The 17,456-nt window shown below is 39.0% G+C and overlaps 1 protein-coding gene across 4 annotated transcripts in view; it reads right to left on the reverse strand.

Annotated features, from left to right (window-relative positions):
* Positions 1-17,456, reverse strand: part of PRKCD (protein kinase C delta) — a 58,033-nt gene that overhangs the window by 17,170 nt on the left and 23,407 nt on the right. For all 4 annotated transcript variants that reach the window (XM_030458527.1, XM_030458524.1, XM_030458525.1 and 1 more), the window contains exons 2-4: positions 11,466-11,600; positions 7,566-7,765; positions 5,931-5,991 (exon numbers count right to left, since the gene is read on the reverse strand). In XM_030458527.1, the coding sequence (XP_030314387.1) occupies positions 5,931-5,991; positions 7,566-7,765; positions 11,466-11,580 (376 nt within the window). In that variant the 5' untranslated portion in view covers positions 11,581-11,600. The remainder of the gene's footprint in view (positions 1-5,930; positions 5,992-7,565; positions 7,766-11,465; positions 11,601-17,456) is intronic.

Genomic DNA, 17,456 nt, shown 5'->3' on the forward strand with positions numbered 1-17,456 from the left:
TAAGCACACCATTGGATACACCATTCAGCTGCAGTCCAGACTTTCTGAATATTTCATAGTCCTCACAGCCACTAACACAACATGCAGCCTGTAGTCTGGAAAACATTTGCTCAAACAACATAGCCAGGACTCTGCTGAACTGTAATAAACCTCAAGGTGAGATGTCAAATTGCCTCAAACGAACCTCAAAAGTTCAAGGAAAAGAGAAAACAGCCTCTGGAATAACCCTACAAGAATTTTTGAAATGAAGCAATAGAAAAAAATATTTACCATCTTCAGAGTTCATTTTTCATTTTCACTTGCTCATTTTGCAGTTCTGTTTGTAAACAGAAGGATTAACAGTGCTACTGTCAGAAAGCAAGAACCAGGACTTGCCAGAAAGCAAGAACCAGGACTTCATCACTTCAAACAGGGACCAGCAAAACATTTTCTGAGCTAACCATAATAAACTACTAAACCTACTAACATTTCTGTTTAAAGGAGAGTTTCCTGGTATGAAATGTCTCTGAGGAAAACTGCTCTTTACCTTGATCCTGGAGAGGACTGCTTTACAGAGCATCTGTATGGAACAAAATACAGGTTCTCCAGAAGTCTACATTTCTGTGGTATGAAGTTGCTATGCTAAATAATTTTGTGATCATCACATTTCATTTACAGACAGACTATTAATATTGCTGTTAATATTTTCAATAGCAATAAATATTCTCCCTTTTTTTTTTTTTTTAACTATCTCCTCCATTCTCAGTGCTTGTGGATTTTACACTGCTGACAAAGTAGCACTTCCAATAATTTGCTATTGTAGAAGCCAATACTATTTGCTCTCAAAGCTGACACAAAATCTTAGGTCACCTATCTTGGCCCTAGGCAGTTATACTTCAAGTTTTAGCAAGAGTGGTCAAAACTGGTGTTGCAGATTCTTAGTTGCACCTTTATGAAAGGGGTGCTCCATGTAATAGCATATGCTTTTTGACTGTAAGAAAAACTGCAGGTATGTTATGTTCTTGTCCATGCATTGACTGGGACACCCATGGGACAGGGACACCCATGGGACAGGGACTTCTTACCAGCTCCTTTAAATAAATGAATGAAGTCCTGCTTGGGCCACCAAGCCAGCACCCACTACTGGAATCACAGAATCCTAGGTTGAAAGGGACCTAAAGGATCATCTGGTCCAACTGTGGTAGGAACAGAGCTTAGATAAGACAGCCCAGCACCTTATCAGACTGAGTCTTAAAGCTGTCCAGTGCTGGGAATCCACCACTTCCCACTGCCTGCCTGACACTTCACAGAGCGTTGGGGTGGACTGCTCTGCATGTCTCCACTGACCCAGTCTTTCATAGGCATTAATAAATCAATGGTCTTTTCTAAAAGTGCTGAAACATTAAAACTGTGGCATTTCAACAAGCCCTGCCTTTCAATCCAGGAGAAAAAAAAAAATCCCATGTCCACACCACAGTCTTTTTAGTGCTCCTGTCACCTGCAGAGCTGCTGTGCCAACCCACACACTGCACTCAGCTCTGCAGAGCCTTTTTTAAACATTTCAGTGTTTTGGTGAGCACTTAGAATCATAGAATAGAACTGGCTGGATTGGAAGGAACCTCAGAGATCATCAAGTCCAACCCTTGATCCACTCCTGCTGCAGTTCCCAGCCCATGGCACTGAGTGCCACATCCAGTCTCTTTTTAAATATCTCCAGACACGGAGAATCCACTACTTCCCTGGGCAGCCCATTCCAATGTCTGATCACCCTCTCCGTAAAGAAATTCTTTCTAATATCCAACCTAAACCTCCCCTGGCACAACTTGAGACCCTGCCCTCTTGTCTTGCTGAGAGGTGCCTGGGAAAAGAGCCCAACCACCCCCTGGCTCCAACCTCCTTTCAGGGAGTTGTAGAGAGTGATGAGGTCTCCCCTGAGCCTCCTCTTCTCCAGGCTGAACACTCCCAGCTCCCTCAGCCTCTCCTCATAGGGTCTGTGCTCGAGTCCCTTCACCAGCCCAGTTGCCTCCTTTGGACCTGCTCCAGGACCTCAATCTCCTTCCTGAGCTGAGGGGCCCAGAACTGGACACAGGACTCAAGCTGTGGCCTCATCAGGGCTGAGAATCACTTCCTTCTGCCCAGATACCTGCTATCTCTTTGTCAAGGTAAAATGAGGAGTGAACTGGAAAGTGGGTTTTCTCTTGTTTCTTTTTTTTTTTTTTTTTAATTACATAGGCACTTTGTAAAACCAACCTTTAAAAATACACCCTCTAAGCTAAAGTTCTTGTGAACACACAAACCATGCCAATTTTTCTCTGCTCTACACAACACATTAACCACCTTACTAACCTAATACACTGCCAACTTTGTGTTTATGCAATTACTACACCCAAAAGTGTTTGATTAAGTCAGAAAATGTTTTTATCAAATTCATGCAATCATAGTTCTAGGTGCAGATTAAGGCAGATGTTAGGTGCCACTGAACAGCTATGACATCTTTCTAGAAACAATTTTCTCAATTAGCTGATGAAATGATATCAACTTGCCAGTTTATAATTAAGGCCCTGATTTTTCAGCCCTCATCATTATTATTTACTAATAACATGACAATTCTTTCCCAAAGCACCTCATCCACAGAGGAACCTCCTTCAAATCTTAATTTACACCCATTAAATACACAGAATGTGGGGGTAAATCCATTATTTTCCCTATTATTCTAAAATCTCATGTTTCCCCAACACTCATCTAAAAACATATTCAAAATATATGCAGTTCTCTGGTTGGTATTCTTCTCCTAGAAGTCAGATACTCAAGGTATCAATAGTCCACATGCAAATCATACTCCTCCTGATACATCTAATAGCATTTTAAAGAAAGAATTCACTAACCCTTTCTCCAGGAAGCTGAAGCCAGCAAAATGCAATTTAGAATTCAAAACCAAGAGACAATTATAATTCCACTAAAGCCTCCAAAGCTGCTAACACTGCCCAAGACACTCAGCAGTGCAGCAATTCACCTCTGTGATCCTGTTTTCTTACTGGATAAGGTCACTAAGTACATTTGAATAAACAAAGATCAAGCAGAGCATTAAACATATTACAACTCCCCCCTATTAGAACCAAAGCTGCTTTACAGAATTCTAACCTAGTTTCAATACTACAACGAGAGGAGGGGCAGAAAGAAAACAATATTCTGTAGTGAAAATAGGGATCATCACCCTGCTTTCTCATGTTGCACACATCAAAAGAAAAATTTCTAATTTCCAGCACAAGCTTGTTTTCAAATCATAGGACATATTACACAAAAGCTCTTTGACAGCTCTAAGCCAGGGCTCTGCAATCCCCATTTTACAGGTTCTAGAAAGAAAAAAACCTTTCAAGATGGAGAAGACTTTTCATATATTGTGCTAAATTAACTGGCCATGCCCAAATCTGCAAAAATAACACACAAATGAAATGTGGCAGTACAGCCTGCCATGGAGCAAATTTTAATACCAGTTTATTCCATGAAAAATTTTCTCTAATAAAAAAAATCTTACTTCTCAATACAGCTGCCTACCATCAAAGCAGTTTTCTCTAAAGGTAGTGGGATATTTGCTACTTGGAAAGAAAGGGTAAAACCAAAGAGCTTTGGTTTGGAGAACAAGCCAAAGAGAATCAGTCACTTCTGTGAAGTGCTTGGAGATTTCCAAACAAAAGGTAGCATCTGTAACTCAGAGATAGTAATGGTAGCAATACCTTCAAATAAGCCATGGAACAACTGAAACACCAGTTTCTGAGCAAGCCTTTTTTAGTGTTTTAGAAACACAGCTACCACACAGTTCTGTATGGGAAGGCAAGTCCCAGAAAACAAAAGAGGATGTGCATAGGAAGGAATGTGAACTGTCCCTCAGCTGCTTCTCAACTCTTAACTCGGGGGTTTAGCAATGTGAAGAATGGAAGTTAATACAAACATCTTTGTAATGCACTAATACACCTCCCTGCTCCAACACTGGTAACTGCTAATTTCACTAGGGGAAACATTTACAGCAGTGCAATGATGAGCCAAAAAAACCAATGTTTGCCTGTTAGCAATACACAGATAAGTCACATGAGGGAGGCCTGTGATTTTGAGGATTAGTATGTTAAAATGCATTGATGGGTGATGTGAACAGTGCAAATATCAGATTGAGTGATTTTCCTTCACAAAATGTAGATGTGTATGTGTCTTGAAAGGGACCACAGTGCCTCTGTGGTTTAGTTACCAAAAAGATATTGGTGAGTCATTTTCTACAGAGCAGAAGGTAAATAGGAATTTGTTGCAATTAGAAGGTTTAACAGGAGCATCAACCAGAGAATTGTAACTTGCCAATTAAAGTATGATTGCATGACTTCATGATCTGTTTGATATTTAGGCTTCATCCTTTACTGTCTGCAATCCTTAATAAAGGTAATGATAAGAATTGCAAGAACATTGTATCTATTTTAAAATCATTTTGATCAACAACTAAGTACAATTATTTTCATACTAAGAGCACACAAGTCTATTACCTTTCTACTAAAATCTAACAGCAAATTATAGGAGGTTTTCACTTATGCCATCTCTGCTACTCCTCATGTCTGTGTGGAGAGGAAAAGAGATACCTCAGCCTCATCAGCTACACAACAGAGGTTGGTTTAGTACAATTTTGGTTGAGCAACTTCCAAGTTTCCTGGACAAATGGAATTCTGCATGTCTTGTACTGCCCCATGACACTGCCTTGCACAGGAAAGCCATGGCAAAGAACAGGATAACATTTTTCTAACATAATGGCTCAACAGTTTGAATGCAGAGGAGAGCGCAAGTGGTGCATCAACAGAGAGGGTTTGATCTTCAGAAAAACACCCTTACATACAGGCTCTTCAGAGCCCCAGATTTTTTTAAATTCTGCTTCAGAGAGTACATTTTTTATAAAGGAAACCAAAATAAGTAGTGTATAGGCCATTTTTTTGCTGTTGCAAAAATGTCAACTCTGAAATGTCACCCCCTGCATATCATATTCTGTCGTTAGCAGCTTTTCTAATAACTGCTATACAGACTGCACATAAGGTTAAAAAATGTATGGTACCTTCACAACTTGTTCTGTGAGGGCAGAACTATATTCCCTGTATATATCTCTGATGGAAAAAAATCCCTACCAATGCCTTATTGCCTACTCTTGCCACTTATTATTTATAAACACATAGTATTAAACTATGTAAGAGTGTTAGGCTAACATGGTAGACCAGTTCAATTCCCAAGAAATAACTGTTTCATGGGAAAGTTTTAACTACTGTCTAAGCAACTAATGAGGTTTATATCATTTCCTTTAGGAACTAATTCCACAGATACATGAATCCCTGCCAAAATACTTGTATTTATTACTGTACTCAAAACTTCCCCTCTTATAATTATCTTCTCTAACCTCCTAGTTTCTTTTCCAAATGTTGTGTGTAAATTTCTGACACATATAGATTGTTCACTTTTTAAACTGACATGACAGAACATTGACTGGTTTGCATTTTAACTCTTAACCATTCACTCACTGCTATAAGCAGCTTCCATGATCAGTGAGCCTGACATCTGTACCCCAGCAAAAACTCAAGACCTGGTTCCCCAGTCCACAAAAAAAGCTTCCCAGACAACCTAGAACAAGAGGGTTTTTATTTGCACCTAAAAATGAACTGATAATATCTTTGCTGTTGGATCAAAACATGAGGATGGGCATACTAAAGACTTAAAAGCAGCAGGAGTAATACAGGGCACAAAGGAATTTGGAAATGAATAAATGCAGACATGACTCCATATAACAAAAAAATCCCTAAAAAAAAAATTAATAAAACTGGAAAATTCTATTCAGTATACCAGCTGTGAGCTCATCCTGTATTCTATAAAAGGATAATGAAAAAAGAGTTTCATTTTTATATAACTAACTAAAGATAAATACTTGACATTACCTGTATCTTCCAAAAAATACTGCACAGCCATCAGCACCTTCCCCTGAGGTTGCAGGTCAAGCTATGGAAAAAAAGATATAAAGAGTGAAGTATGTGGCTGACTGAAACTCTCAGGAATTCAAAGAGCTTTCTTTCTAGAGAATCAAAGTATAATATTCAGTAACTATGGGATTACAAACTTCATCCATATCTCACTGCTGCAGCTGAAAGTGGGGCTTTTATTAGCGTGTTGCACTGCTTTGATGTCTATCCAAAAACTGAGCACAGTCAAAGTTCACATTGTTTTTTCATGTCCCTTCCCCGTTTCTGCAAAGATGTTTGTGGATCTCTGATTCTTCTATTAGTAAACTCAATTTGTACAGGAACCCAGTGTTATAAGAAAAAGTCTATACAATCTTTTCCATGCTTATTGAGAGTACAAACCTTAGAGATATCAAATACTGTTGCCATTAAATCAGAAAACACTAGCATCAAAGTTTATTTTATTTTCCCCCTCAAGTCATGACACATGGTTTCTGTGGCAAATTCTACAGAGCAAAAAATAAAAATAAATGCCTTTTAAAGGGGTAGCTGAGGCGAGTTCCCGTGCTCAGGAAGTAGCCACTAATTCTTGAATTGCTGCCTCCATAAATGCATGAATCTATGACACATGAAACCTTATAGGCTACAGTAAGTGATCTGATCACTACTTGGTTTAACTACTACTCTGAATAATTGCTCATCTCAGAATTCAAGTTAAGGTGTGGGGAAAAAAGTGTATTATTTCAGTATATAAGAGGTGAATACAAACCAGTGAGATCCTACTGACCTAGCAAAATCTGTAAGTCCCTTCCCTTCTCACTAGTCCTACAAAATAAAATATATTTTAATTTATAATTTTCTGCTTATTTGAGGTTTCCAGTGCTAACTGAAATTAATTCACATAAAATTACTAATAATTGCTAGGATTTATGTAATCTGACAACTAATAATAACTACTGGCACATTTGGAGTATATGGTATTTCTAAATTTAAAACTATATTAAACCATAACTTTACCTCCCCTGTTACATTTCTGAGATTCATTTCTCAGAACTGTACTCAGGGTGATACAGGAGCAAAAGACATTCAGCAAGATGCCATATCCCTTGGCTTCACATACAAGCAATTGTTTGGGACACAGGGGCAAGAAAAGGTACCAGGATAACAGAAATGGGGATTAAAAGAATCACTATTACAGCAGCAGCAAACCAACTAAATTTTATTGTAAAAATAAATAAATAAAATTAGAAATTTGAAATGAAAATGCCTTGGTATGAAGTTCACCTTCCTTTTTCTCTGGATGAATTACAATGATCAGATCCAGTTTAAATGTCTGCTATTTGCAATAGAAACTTCTAGAGTTTATAATATAGGCATTCAATGTGATATACACCATTATTTCAAACACTAATGCCAAGGATTTTATTGTCAATTCCTTGAACTTTGATTCTGCATTATTGGTTTCACAAACGTTAATCAAATAATTGCCCTTTACAGCCATGCTGCTACACGTGCTGAGGGGATTGAACAGTTTAAAAGGCATAAGGCACCCCATCCAGCTTGAAAGTAACATAACCAGGTCACCAAGTTTAAGGAATTAATCTGCTTCTTTACCCAGAATTCTGCTTTGCCGTTGCCTTTCTTGCAGCGCTCTGCCAGGACTGACACACCCACAGTCACTTCAGATAGTGGCTCCTCTGCTGCCTTCATGAGAACAATCTGAATCACCCGGCCTTCATAAATGTGGGCATCAAAAGTTGATTTCCATTCTGGATACATGGTAGGCTTCTTCTGAATTAGAGTTTTTCCTCTCTCTGAAAGCCACAAAAAGAAGACAGAAACTGTAAAATCAAATAATCTAAGATCCAGTACATAACTCAACCAAAGACAATTCTTGTACTGAAAACAAAAGCAAGCTTACTTCCCTTGTACTCTTGTTGGGACAAAGTTTAAATATTTGCTTCAAATATTTGTGACTTGGAAGGCAAAGCTCACCCTGACAAACAGGGCATGCTCATGCTAAGGCAGTAAAAGTGTCAGAATGAAGCCAGAGAGACCAGAAAGGACAAATCCTATTCTAGAATTCAGAAGTAGACTCAGTCACAGCTTGACAGGAAGCATTTGCATGGCTGCTTTCTGGTATCAATCTCTGTGACATGTCATCTGATCACAGTGAATACCTGCTGCTGTAAGATAAATTAAGATACATACTATACTGACCTAGTTTAATTTGCAACTGGTGGCTGAGAGATTTAAAGCTCCACATTTCATTAATCTGCTTCCAAGTTACCCCAACATGTCACTTCCATACATCAGTCACTCTCTCTGCCATGACTGCTGCTTTTTAAAGGACACTGAAGAGGCTTATCTGTTCTCTCTGGCACCTGTTCTTTCTAGACCTTGTGTATTAAAGAATAAGAAAAAGGCTGAATGGACCTCGAAAACATCTTCATCTTTTTGGCAACATTTACCCAGCCTCCCATAACAGCATCTCCACAAGACTCCTTCCTTAGGAGTTTTACAGTGCTTCACTAGCTTTACTTAGATGGATTTATTTTCTGCTACAAAGCTCTAGTCTCTCTTGCTACCAGTTTAGCTGATTTCTTCCTGTCCTTACCTCAGGGCACAGAAACCAGCTGGTGATTGCACAGTCTACATGAAGCTTTAGCATTTTTCCAGATCTGGGTTTCTTCAAAGTCCCATCAGCTCATCCAAAATAATACTGTCTCCTTAGCACCACATCCAGCTCCTCACTGTGCCTCTAGACATATGGTGCCACATCCCCAGGTTTTCTCTGGGATTTGCTGCTGAGCCATTTATTGCCCATTTTCTGCTCAGGTAACTGAATACAATCTTGTACATTTTGCACAATTTCTGCTATTTATCAAGATCATTTGCTGCAGCAAGAGCTCTCTAGGTGCCTCTCCAGCTCAGAACGGTCCATTTTCCCCCTAAGTAATCTGGTTTTATGATATAAAGGCAATAGCAAAGCAGAATAACTGGACCCTTCCCCAGGAAGCTCAAATGTGGTCTGTCCCATCAAGTGAGCACTGGATTTTCCATTCATTTCAAACCTAGGAAGAACGAGATACTTATTATTTCAAAATCTTCCTGGAAACTCAAGGCAAAGTTTGTGTCCATTCATGAAGAACTTGCTGGATGCACTCCACTCCATTGTGCTGAGCTATCCAAACAAGAGTAGGGAACAGTGTCCTTGTACTTCTTTATTAGGGCCTGCCTGCCAACAACAGCATTACAAATTACAACAACTTTGACTAGCAGACCTAAGCCTGCTTGCCAAAGGGCATTGCCCAGAGACAGACACCTGAGGAACTCCTTCCTCCATTCCAATTCAAACTTGAAGCATTCCTCCTTTAAGTCAAAAGCTTTTATCTTGCATTTGGAGAACTCTGCAGAAAGAAAAGCTGCAATTCTTAGCAATGCAAGCCTACTTCCAGAGCCTTGTAGTTGGTATTCGTAAGTAGGGAAGAATTTGGAAATATTATGGTGAAAATATATAAAGCTCAAACAAAACACAATATAAGAGGCTATTAGGATGGACAATAAAGGTGAGGGAGAAATAAAAGTAGGCTGTCTGCACAGCAAGCTTTTACACTGGCCTATTTTTTAGGTTGCTAAGGCCAGACCCCTTTCATCAACAAAAGGCACCCTTCAGGAGGCATCCTTGGGAATATGAGAAATGGCACCTTGGACAATAATTTAAGGTTTGCAGAAGCAGCATTTTAGTAATACCAACTATTACACAATATTTGGTAACACTCTTTGTAGGATCCTTAGAGGGGAAGAGAGCTATTCCAGCCCATTCACAAGACCCTGCCTATTCCCATGAGCCAATGAACATCTGCTTTGACCAGTTCCATTTTTACCCTATCAAACCTGAAAAAAGTCACCTCAATTACTGGCAACAACTTCCAGCTTGACCATGCTGCTTTTGTAATTAAAAATCATACTATTCAAGATTTGTCATGGATCACACTGCAAAGACTTATGTGTCAGTGATGAACAGCTTTTAAGAACAACACTGTTCTTACCCCTCCTGTATTCAGGCCTCCTGTGTTCTCTACTTTCATTACTGGCTTCAAAACATTTTACATGTTTTCAAGTTGCTTAATGCCTAAACGTTGGGCAAGTGATGTTCTTCTTCCTATATAGTAAGGACTGCCTTAATCAAGTTTCAGCATGCATATTCAACAAAAGTTATTCCAAATCTTGTCAAACTGATAAGGGAAGGATCAGTTTCTTTTCCTGATTTCCCCAATCAGTCACTGCTCCAAGGTTCACTCTACTCTCCTCCCCCAGTTTCAGTACTTCAAAGACACATGGAAGCATCAGGGAGAAATGTTGGGACAATTCTACTTTACAAAAGGAGACAGGTGGGAAAAAAAAAGTGGATTACTTTAGACCACTACCACCTCTCCACACATCTGGGCAGCTTCAGCACTTTAAACACCATTTTTTTGGAGGTCTTCCAAACTGATTTGGAACCTGCTTCCTTGGACCTTAACACATTTCCTTGATGACAACATTTTCTGAAAGAGGCACTGTGCCTTGTGTTTGAAGTTTAGATGAAGCTTCTACCCCTGAGACAAGAGGAAAGCTCAGGCATATTGTAAGGAAGAGGAAAATTCACCCTTTCCTGCATTCTTTGATGTCCTGGAGCTGTAATACAGGATTATATGGCTACATTCTAACCCAGTATTTCAATTCCCTCTCATCCTGTTTGGCTACAAATTATGTATTTTAGCTAAATGCCACATTATTAAAACATTATAAACCTTCAGACCAACTTCTGTAAGAAGCATTCTTTGAAGGTTGAGGGCTGGCTGAACAGAGGTGCTAAGAAAACCTTGGATGCAAGTCATTCCAAGCAAGTAATTCTGCCAAAATGCCTCATATGCTACAAACAACAAACAACACTTCTCATCAATACCAATCCTTGTTGTTAATAAAGATGATTTACTGCTCTAAGCTTGAGGATGGCTCTCTCAAATTTTCTGCAGTTCAGATCCCTCTTCATGTCACACCATCCCTTCCTCTGCAGAGCTTCTCCAAATGCAGCCTGGCATTCGCAGAAGTGGACAGCACAATGCTTCCCTTAACATTGCAAACCTTTCCCATGTCAAACTCACAACTCACCTTAACCTATGCAAAAGTGACATTTCAGCTGCCTCAACACATATTTTGTCAAGAGCTGTGAGTCCGTGGTGAAGTAAGAAACTAAGTAACTAAGAACACAAATAAGATCTTAGGCTTCACCCTGCCAAGTGCTAGCACTCTGGCTGCAGCAAAAGAAAGCACTAATAAAGAAGCCTTGTTTTAAGATGGGGATAAAAACAAGTCATAATTTCTTCCAGGCTGGAAGAAATGCTCACGTTGAAGTGTTTGGCATGACAGGAACAGTAGGACTTATTATCATTCACAGACTAAGAACGATCACTGTATTTCTCAAAAACTTACTCATATTCAGAAAAGCAGCATCATTTGTAACCTCACCTGTAGTCAATGCTTCCTTCATCTTGATAGCACAGAAAGGCTGCACTTGATCCCCTTGATTCTGCACAGGTCCAAGCTCAAACGCATTGAAAGATATCCGTAAGAAGGGGGCCATCTCTCACAGGGATACACAACCTAAGTAGAAACAAGTAAAGAAAAATCATAGAATAAAAGACTTGGTCTGAGAGTTATAAGAAGCAATACAGAGCTCTCAGGAGCCATCATAGCTGACAGAACTCATCCTCTAAAGTTTGAAAGTCTTGAATGTGGCTTTGACATCATGAGCAGCCAACTGACACATACCAAAAAAAAAACCCCAATAACCCTGTAACATGTACAATCAAAGAGTGAATTTTAGATACCCTTTTATCTGTGTCCTGTTCAAAGTAAGTAGCAATTATGCCTTCAATTTAGACCTTGCTCATTTTTTTAAACACAGAGGCCCTGCTGTTCATTAACACGCAACCATTCTGATCAAATAATTAATTCACAAACTAACAAACAGATTGGGGTTTTCAAATTTTGTTTTTCTTGACATGTGGAATGAAGTGTGGGTTGGGAAAAAAAAAGGAGGAAGACAATTTTTGTGTGCCCCACATGTCCCTATCCCAGTATATCACACATACAAGGAGGGGGAACTAGGAGGAAAATAAATCATCTAAAGCTTACATTATTTTGTTGCTTTTTAGGTACACATTATTTTCCTTTTTCATTGCTACACAGCCACAAAAATTCCCAGACAGAATTCTAGGCATCTCGATAGGCAATCAAATGAGTAAAGGAACACCTATTAGCATCATTTTTAAAGATTATCTGAGAAAATACTGCACTTACAGACAGTTTCTGGACACTGCAGCAAAACCCACCCCCAGATGTGCAGTAAGTGAAGCATTTCCTTAAGCACAATCAGGTAGCTGCACCGTATATGAGCAATATATGAGAGCAATTTGTCACAGAAATGTCTGAAACCCAAATATTTCAGTAGATAAGTGCATATTTTGTTTTTCATACTTAACCTGGCCAACCATGTATATTCCAAGTACCATCACCAAAAAGTAACAAATATAATACCACACAACTTCTATTCAAGCACTGCATTGTGGTGCCAGTGAACTAACTCTAGAAAGCATCACAGAGCTAAAGATTGAAACCCTTAAAACTGTTTTTGGCAGTGGAACTCAGTGAATGAGATTCAGTTTAATTCAACAGTTTCTCAAAATCCCTGTTGAAAACATTCATCCCAAGTTTTGTCACATTTGAAAAGGAAAACCATGGAAAGCAGTACATTGTGTTTTGCTTACTGCATTTTAGACAAGAGTCCTTCTGTAGTCTCTGTAATTATTTGAGAAGTGACAGAACAAGTGTTGACTCTAGTTTTAAGAGCTGTATCTGTGAAGAACTGGAAATGCTACAGAATACCAGCTATGAGTTGAAGGAGATTTTATACTCTACTCATACAATCTGTATTGATGCTATGAAGTACTAAAGACAAACTCTTCTCCTTAAAGGTTGTGGTTTTATCCAATACCAATGGTGGAAAAAACAAGATGAGAACTGCAAAAATACTGCAAGTCTAAATTACAGCTTCAGTATCCCAAACAGTTCCAAAGCTAGGAGAAAAAAATCCTTTACTAACGTTATTCTCTCTGAAATCCAGGGTGATGGCCACACTGATTCCCAGCACACCATCAGATGCTGCCCAGCACATTTACTCAGTCAAGGATCCCTGCCCTGCCCTGTTGCAAGATGAAAGCACATTCTGTGTGACCTGGGATGCTGCAAAATCCACAGTAATTTCCACAAAGCTTTAGAATTGAGAGCTTTCACTATTTAATAAGGAAAGAAAATCAGCCATACTATCACCTATAATATGCATGGAGCAAGAAGGGTAAAAAATTAAAACATCTTCACACCATCAATGTCAAGGACATTGTTGAAGGAACAAATATTTGGTTCTCATGTGGATGTGTTTGTAACACATGGTTTAAAGAAATCTTCAAAAGAAATTAAAATCTTAAGTATTCCAAAGAGAATTTTCACAAGATTTGACAGAAAAAAACATGATTCCCAGTAGATTAAAAATCTTGTCCCCCTACAAAGGACAAAGGGGGAAATTTGTAGCTTCCAACAGCACACAGCAGCTACCAGGGACTCATGCTGGCACTGAAGGCATTACTGTCAGGGTTCCCTTGTTGCTGTCATTCTGCTAGAAACATCCAGGGCAAGCTACCTCTAACAGCAGCCAGACACAAAAATGCCATTTTGACTCTTACACAAAGTGGGAAGTAACATCAAAGCAGTGGATCATCTGCAGGAAACCCTGACACAGCCAACAACAGAGCACTGGAGGGACAAAAAAGCCAACAGGCACAACCAGAGCAGGGGCTGTTCCACCACTGATAGGGGGGCTACATATCCAGAGAAATGTAAATAAGAAAACTCCCCTGAAATGGAAAAGCTGTTCAAGAAAGAGAGCAACACAGTACTGAACAATTTCACATGATGCCCCCACATCACTTCCAAAATCACAAACAAGGATTTCTTTCCTCTCTGTGCACAGCCTACAAAGGTGATTCTGATGCTACTTTCATGATGATAACAAAGAAAGCCTGCAGGCAGAGATGCCAGAAGTGTGATTAGCAGCCTTCACCTGGGCAGACCACTAATGTGGACATTAAGGTTCTTCTGTTCCCAGGTACACTGCTTTATGCTTACTGTACAGATAAACCCACGTGAAGCAGACAGGCTGGTTACAGTTCCTGAAGAACTCCCTTCCCAGATATTCTTTCCAAAGCAAAATCAAAGTGAACCAAAGTGATGATGCTGACCACTGTCTATAATGCACACCTACACTTACTCTACAGAGAACCTTAGCAGGATCTGTTGCAATCTCTGGTCTCTATTTGCTGCTCTGTAGGAAGAAGTCAGTCTAAAAATGAAGTCAGTTTGAAAGAGGCTTACTCTCTTTGCTGTTTTCAACCTTGTCAAAAAGATACACTGCAGCATTTCTTCACTAATATTTCTAAAACAGTGTTATCTTCATAAAATATTCTTAAATAATTACACGACAGGACTATGAGAAGTGAGAAAAGATGACAAGAAATTTAACACCACAATTCAATTTACTTGCTGTTAAGTTTATTGCCAAATGATTTTTTTTCTTGATTCATAACTTCAAAATGGTAATTCTACACACAAAGCTCCAGTGTAAATGTTAGAAGCTTTAGGGTTGGCTTTGGTTTTGTTTAAAGTGCTTCACAGTGTCCTGCAAACCTAGCTCGGAAAAATGTAGTTACCATTTCCTTCCCCCCCTAGTCCAGTATTTTCTTTTAGATACTTCTGCTTTTGTTGGGTTGTGACAAGGCTACAAACAGAAACAATGACATAATAAAACCCATCACTGTTTGTGTTGCAATATTCTGGAGAAAATCCATGTAGATAAGCCATGTAGCAAGAGATGTTCCTTGGTTTCATCCCACTCAGCCAGAAGCACAGATAATTCCTAGTTTCCATGCCTTTTTTCAACACTCAGCCATCCCCAAAGTGCCTGAATTTATGGCTGCCATATAAATTGTTGATATTTCCTCAACACTTTCAAGGCCAAAGAAATTACTGATTCTTTCCCTTTTCAAAATATGAGCATCAGAAACCTTTTTCTAAACAAGCCAACTCCTTCAATCTTGGCAGCACAAACTCCTGAGAAGTTCCCTTGAGGGGAAAGCAGATAACAGGCAAGGAAGAACTAAAGCAGATCTAATTTTATGGGTTTTTTGGAAGACATGCAGCCCGATTTATTTGAGCATATGCTAATATACAATTATCTCAGTAACAACAGTTGACTGTTCTTAAAGTGGTTTCAAGTGTGCTGAGTAAGACAGGTTTTACACTACCAAGATCAGTAAACTGAGGAAATTTTGGGCTCTGAAACAGACAGCAGGACAGGCTGTTATGTAACATATGCTTCAAGATAAAAAAAGGATTTTACACTGACTGTCCTTTTTTGGAAAAAGAACAAGAACATTTGGATCAACAAAGCTGCCTTTTTTGATATTCCACACCCACTACTCAGGGGGCAGAGGGGGGAAGTACTGTCAGCTGCTTTTTCTTTACAAGTGCATAAGAAATAGCCACTGAAACACTCCCAATTTCTTCTTCCTCTTTGAATGCTCAGGACTAAACAGAGATAAAAGTACTATAGGAATGCTGCTTCCCACCAACAAAATCAAGTCTGCAACAAAAGCACAACTGAATCCTGTTCATTAACTTCCAACCCAAACATCACACATTAAAAAAATGCATGAGGAGAAAAACTGTCTGAATCCCAAAGACTTTGTTCATGATTTCTGATAGCACAAACTGTTATCATTTGATAAGTAGCAACTGCAACAGCATGGAAGAATTAATACAATGAAGCTGGCTTGGTGAAGGTCTAGGTGAGGGAACAGTTCATTAATATCAAATCACATTATAAAATGGGACCATGTCCAAAATATTAGATAGAAGACTGGTTTTTTTCTGGGCCTGTGTAAGTTAAGACTAATAAGGAAACTTTTTTTTTTCCCTAACATGAGGAGCAAATAGAGTAGTGTGTTTTTCCTGCAATTAAATAAAACAGTTCCCTCCATGCAAGAATAAAAAAATTACTAGGTGAAAGGGATGATGCTACACCTCTTAGTCACTACAGAAATACACTCTGGAGCCAAGGTTTGCATCAGTTCTGGCTCTGTGTCACTAAGCAAAGCCCTGGCTGCAAGTCTGAGCCCTTGACTAGCTCTCAGCTCCCACTTCCACAAGAATGTCCAAGGAATTTGCCAGTATTTAGTTAGCATGACCAGACTGCAAAAACTGTACCTCAAGTTTCTCATGTGAATATGAGCACTCCAGAGGAAGCACATTGCAATTGGGTTCATAGCCATTCTTGTAACAACCAGCACGCTGAGAAAAGCTAAGCAACTTATACAGCTTTCAGAAGTATCAAACCAAAGGAAAATAGCCAGAGAAAATCCACTTTTTTTTATACTGTTTCTATCTAGGCATCACAGTGGGCAGGGATACACATGCAGGTGTACTCCCTTAGTATCCCTTAAAAGCAGAGTCAAACACAGAGTCAAGCTCATTCTTAGGCACCACCCTCACTCTTGCTGGATCTGTCTTGGATGCAGTATAACATTTGAGACTTATTTTCTAATATATTATCATCTACACAAAGCCTCTGATTTTCTACACAATCACAAGCTTCCTGGAAATTGAGCATAATTTCCCAGAGAGAATAACACAAAATGCCAACAACATGTTTTCAAACCAAAGAGAAAACAACATCAAAACATTATAGCTAAACTTTTACAACTGAATAGACATTTCCTTTCTTTTCAGAACTCTGGAGATTTTTCAATTATTTAAGGAGTGTTTTGTTGTTTTTTCCCCCCCTTAACTCTGAAACAGACAACCACCATAAAGACAGCTGATTACAGTTAATGGATTAATATCTCCATATGAACAATGAAGTAGCAAAAAATGGAAACAGAGAAACTCAGAATTCAACAGAAACACAAAAATGTCTTCTAAAACATTCCGATTAGAGAACAAATTTACTTTGCACTCTTGAAACCACCAGCAGATTATACACTCAAAGTGCCTCTCACAAAGTACAAGCCTCCAAGCCAGAAACTTACACTACTGCCAGCACTATGACCTAATCCTCCAAGTATCTGGAAAGCAAGAATATTCATTAGCTGAGAGAACTGTATTATCATTCATACATGCTGGAAATCCACTGCTCAGATAACCTCATCATAGGAAATACAATCCAGTTCATGGATGCATGATTTAGATCACAGCTTTTAAAGTAAAAGGACATAAGGTTTGTGAACCAAAAATTTTGCTTACTAACTGTGGACAGAGAAAGGGACACGCTCCCTACTCCTGACAGCATCTGGCATTACTGGGTTTGTTTTGTTTGTTTCTCTGAGAAGCTGTTTTTTCCCTGAGGGT

The sequence above is a fragment of the Calypte anna genome, chromosome 12 (genome assembly GCF_003957555.1).
Source record: "Calypte anna isolate BGI_N300 chromosome 12, bCalAnn1_v1.p, whole genome shotgun sequence".
In the NCBI taxonomy this organism is placed as follows: domain Eukaryota; kingdom Metazoa; phylum Chordata; class Aves; order Apodiformes; family Trochilidae; genus Calypte; species Calypte anna.